Source organism: Macaca mulatta, chromosome X (genome assembly GCF_049350105.2).
Source record: "Macaca mulatta isolate MMU2019108-1 chromosome X, T2T-MMU8v2.0, whole genome shotgun sequence".
NCBI classification, from domain to species: Eukaryota; Metazoa; Chordata; class Mammalia; order Primates; family Cercopithecidae; genus Macaca; species Macaca mulatta.
In genome coordinates this window covers 84,912,555-84,916,947 of record NC_133426.1, presented here as the reverse complement: position 1 = coordinate 84,916,947, position 4,393 = coordinate 84,912,555, and the positions used below count along the sequence as shown (strand labels likewise).

The following is a 4,393-nucleotide window of genomic DNA, read 5'->3' as shown; positions in this document are numbered from 1 at the left end:
CTGAGGTGTCAGAAAGAGTTCCCTCCTGCTTCCTACCACCCTAGTCACCCAAAAATATCTCTTGGGTTGGCCCACCGCAGAGTCTAAAATTCCCACATTGCTCAAACGTTTGATTTAGTCACTGAAAGTAGCTTTTAAATTCCAAATGTTACATTGGAATATTAGGCAAGTATTCAAAATTAAAGACTATATAAAACAGAAAATAATGTGGAATAGTTGTTTTTGATATAATGTTAAGTTTCAAAGGATAAATGCAAAATGACATGCACAGTCTGGGATAGGTGCTGTTCTTAAAATGTCATGGAGTCAGATCCAGCATATATACCCCAGCTCATGAACATAAGCCTATGGTAAAAGAAACCCAGCATTGTTGGGCAGATTTTGTTTTGATTTATGTTGAATGTGTGCTTTCCACAGTTTCTGATCCTCAGCTCCCACTCTCTTCGCAGTGTATCTGACACTTCCCCTTACTGAGCTCTGGAGGCTCCTTCTTGCTGAGCTCCGGAGGCTCCCAGTGACCTCTTGATAATCAGCCTTGGTGGGGCCCAAATCCCTACCCCTTGGAAAACTCACTGAGCCTGACATCTGCCTGTAAGCAGCTTTCAGGAAAGATCTCACAAACGCCCACCCAATCTCTCTTGGTAGCAAACTGTCAAATCATGCCCATTTCCTCAAAAGATGGTGGAGGACTTAGCAGCCTCCTATATTGCTCTGAAATTGGAGAATGAAATTCTGCAGGCTCAAGTGCGGCGGCTGATGGAAGAAAATGCTACCCTCCGGGCCCAGATCTCAGAGCTTCAGAAATCCCAAGCAGCCAAGGAGGATGATCTACTCCGAAAGTCCTCAGAGGCCAAGGAGCCCCAGAAGCTCCCAGAGCACACGAATCCCCCAGCAGCCTGGGAGTCCCAAAAGACCCCAGAGTTCAAGGAGCCCCAGAAGCCACCAGAGCCACAGGAGCTTCCACGCTGGGAACCCCCAGCAGCCTGGGAGCTCCAGGAGGCCCCAGCAGCCCCAGAGTCCCTGGAGCCTCCCGCAACCCAGGAGTCCCAGAAACCTCCAATGGCCCATGAGATCCCAGCAGTCTTGGAGGGCCAGGGGTCTGCAGACACCCAGGATCCCACATCAGCCCAAGAGCCCGAGAATTCAGAACCCCAGGATCCCCCAAATATTGAGAAGCCCCAGGAGGCAACAAAATGCCAGGAGACTGCAGCACAGCTAGAGTTCCGTGAGCTTCCAACTCCCCAGGATCTTCTGGAGCCTTCAAATGCCCAGGAATTCCTAGAACTCTCAGCAACCCAGGAGTCCCTGGAGAGTCTAATAGTTGTGGAGACATTGGCAGCTCCAGAGTTTCCACAGGCCCCTATTGGGTTAGAGGCTACAGCTTTCCCCCTGGAATACCCTTTAACTTTCAATGGAGATTCCCAGAAGCTTCCCGAGTTCCTGGTTCAACTGAATAGTTACATGAGAGTCAAAGGGCACCTGTGTACCACTGAGGCAGCCCTGGTGAGCTTTGTTGGCAATTGCTTCTCAGATAAGGCAGGATGGTGGTTCCAGCTCTTACTGGATATCCAAAGCCCCTTACCGGGTCAATGTGAAAATTTCATACATGTGCTCCAGGATACTTTTGATAATCCCGAAAACATGGAAGATGCCAACCAGTGCATCCGTCAACTCTGCCAAGGGGAGGGTCATGTAACAACCCACTTCCACCTTGTTGCTCAAGAGCTGAACTGGGATGAAAACATTCTCTGCATTCAATTTCAAGAAGGGCTTTCCAGTTCTATACGAGATTAACTGTTTCACACAAGCCCAGCCACCAACCTATCTGATCTCATCACTCAGTGCATCAGCCTAGAAGAGAAGCCTGATCCCAATCCATTAGGGAAAAGCTCCTCTGCAGAGGGAGATGGGCCTGAGAGTCCACCAGATGAAAACCAACCTATGCAAGCTGCAATCAACTGTCCACACAACAGTGAAGCTGAATGGGCCCATTGGCGCAAAGGCCACTTATGCCTCTACTGTGGTTATCCTGGTCATTTTGCCAGAGATTGCCCTGTCAAGTCTCATCAAGCCCTGCAGGCAGGAAACTTTGAGGCCTGCCAGTAAGGGGGACCCCAGGAGGGCCAATCTACAAATATGCGTCCCCCTCTCTTCCAATATCGATGTCTCATACACTATGGCTTACTGTTGAAATCCGACTGAGCTCTGAAAGGAAGACAACAATTCTTTGAGCAAGCAATGGTAGATTCAGGCTCCTACAGAAACAGCATTGATCAGGCTGTGGTTCTTCTAGAGAAGCTGCCCATCGCAGTAATATCTTCTCTCTGATGCTGGAAACTGTCGACGGCCGTCCACTTATTAATGGGCCCATAAATAAGGAAACATCACCTGTCAAAGTTAAAATTGGAAACCATGTAGTAGAGCTCCAGTTTGACATTATTCATGCACCACAATATCCTCTGAATCTTGGAATCTATTGGCTTGAGACACATGACCCAAACGTAGAATGGAGTACCTGCCTTGTGGCCTTTCCATCACGTTATTGCTTTGCTTTGCTACAATTGCTACAATTGCTACATTCCTATGCTTTGCTACAATTACTTCAAGCACAGGTGGAATAGAAGAAATCTTGATGAAATAATTGCTGGCTAGATCCTGCGTCCTAGTGATTGTTCCTGGCACCCTGTCTTCTGTTACCTCAGCTGTCATCAGCATTTACTGCTCCCTGAATATTCTACTGAACCTCTTGCTGTGTACTAAGGCTACCTGTACAACGACTCTGCCTCTTAGATGATAGACTGAACCTGATGACTTTGAGCTGCTTTTTTTTTCACTAACTCTGCATGCCTCTATCTCAGAACCCTGCATTCTGCGTAACTGTTTAAATTACAATTTATACTAACAATACACATGAGAATAGATGTTAGAAACTAATAATGAAAAAGCGTAGCTGTTAAAGTGACTTGATTTTTTTCTTATCAATATTTTCTTTATCATAAAATTGCAACATCTTTTACACAAAGAAAATAAGTTTGTAAGTGATATTTTTTAAAGAATCAATAAATATTAGCAATTTCTACTTGTGTTTGAATTATTTCTTGGCTTAGCTAGAGGAAGAGATAACAAACTAGTAAATTGGGAGGGAGAGAGGGAAATCAAAAATGTTCAAAGTTTAGGGAGGCTCCTAAACATTCCAGGTATAGTGCCAGGTCTGCAGATGATGGAGAAATGATGTAGAGGGTAAGATGGAGAGAATAGGGAATGGTTAGGGCTGAAAGTGAGAGTAGGGAATGGTTAGGGCTGAAAGTGAGTGAAGTATGGACGGATTAGGGGAAAGGTAGAGGTAAGACTGAGAAGAGGGTTTTGGGGAGATTGGGAGGAGGTTGAAGAGGGTTTAGAGGAGGATTGGGGTGCTGAAGAGAGGAGTTACGAGAGGGGGGAATTTCTACAAAAATAAAAAGAGCACTGACAAAGACATTGAACAGCTTTGAAGGCAAATGTCTTGAACTTCACAAGTTAACCAAACAAAGAAGTGCATTGGAGCAGGTAATGAGACCACTTCAGTGACCCAGCCCTTCCAGTAAAGTAACAAATTCTTTTTCCCTGCAGCAGGCAAATTTTTCCTAGAACTACAGATTAATCTGCTCTTGCCAATGCACAGAAGGGTGGAAGGAATCAGCTTTTAACCCATGAAGAGTGTTAGTGGCCAACTGTTCCTCTCCTATACATACAAGTTACCCTGCACTGCTTAACCATGCTACTTGCATGACACACATGGAGAGCCAAGCCAAGGAAAGGAACTTATGTCTTTACATGCCTGAGAGCGACTACTGCCTTGACTTAAACACACACATATCACACACACATAAACACACATACACACACACCAGGGTCCACGGGATGGAAGAGGTAGAAGCTCCAGGTGAGGTATGAGGAGTGTTCTAAGAAGAACCTAATGCTTTTCCTCTGTGTTTTCAACTTTCCCTTGGGAGCCTCTTGCACTGAGGTTGCTAAAAGTGGACTCTTTCCCTTATTTAGACAAATGTAGACAAAACAGCAAATAAATGATTATAACCCTAGAAGGTAATGGGGAGGGGCTTACCATTCATTGGGCCACTAATATGTTCAGCTACAATGTCAGGCATTTAACACACATTAATCATCTCATTACTCCTCAGAACAATCCAGTGAAGCAGTTTGCTCCTGTTTTGGCAATAAGCAAACAGAATCCAAGCAAGGCTAATTCACTTGCCCAAAGCCACATAGCTAGTAAGTGATGAAGACCTGTTTGGCCTCCAAAGCCTTTGCCCTTTTCCCTACAGCATGCCAACCTCCCTAATGCAGTGGTAAGGGCCAAACAAAATTATGGCAGCAGAGACCTAAGTGGGTCCCT

General features: G+C 45.5%; 1 protein-coding gene across 1 annotated transcript; it reads left to right on the top strand.

Annotated features, from left to right (window-relative positions):
* The first annotated feature begins 469 nt into the window (after window positions 1-469).
* On the top strand, window positions 470-2,860 carry RTL3 (retrotransposon Gag like 3). Its single transcript, XM_015127722.3, has one exon. It carries the CDS (start codon window positions 679-681, stop codon window positions 1,792-1,794), a length of 1,116 nt encoding a protein of 371 aa, XP_014983208.2. The 5' UTR covers window positions 470-678; the 3' UTR covers window positions 1,795-2,860.
* Window positions 2,861-4,393: the final 1,533 nt, after the last annotated feature.

What these genes read in the sequence shown, in the direction of transcription:
- RTL3 (XM_015127722.3), top strand. Translation starts at nt 679, where the DNA reads ATGGTGGAGGACTTAGCAGCCTCCTATATTGCTCTGAAATTGGAGAAT.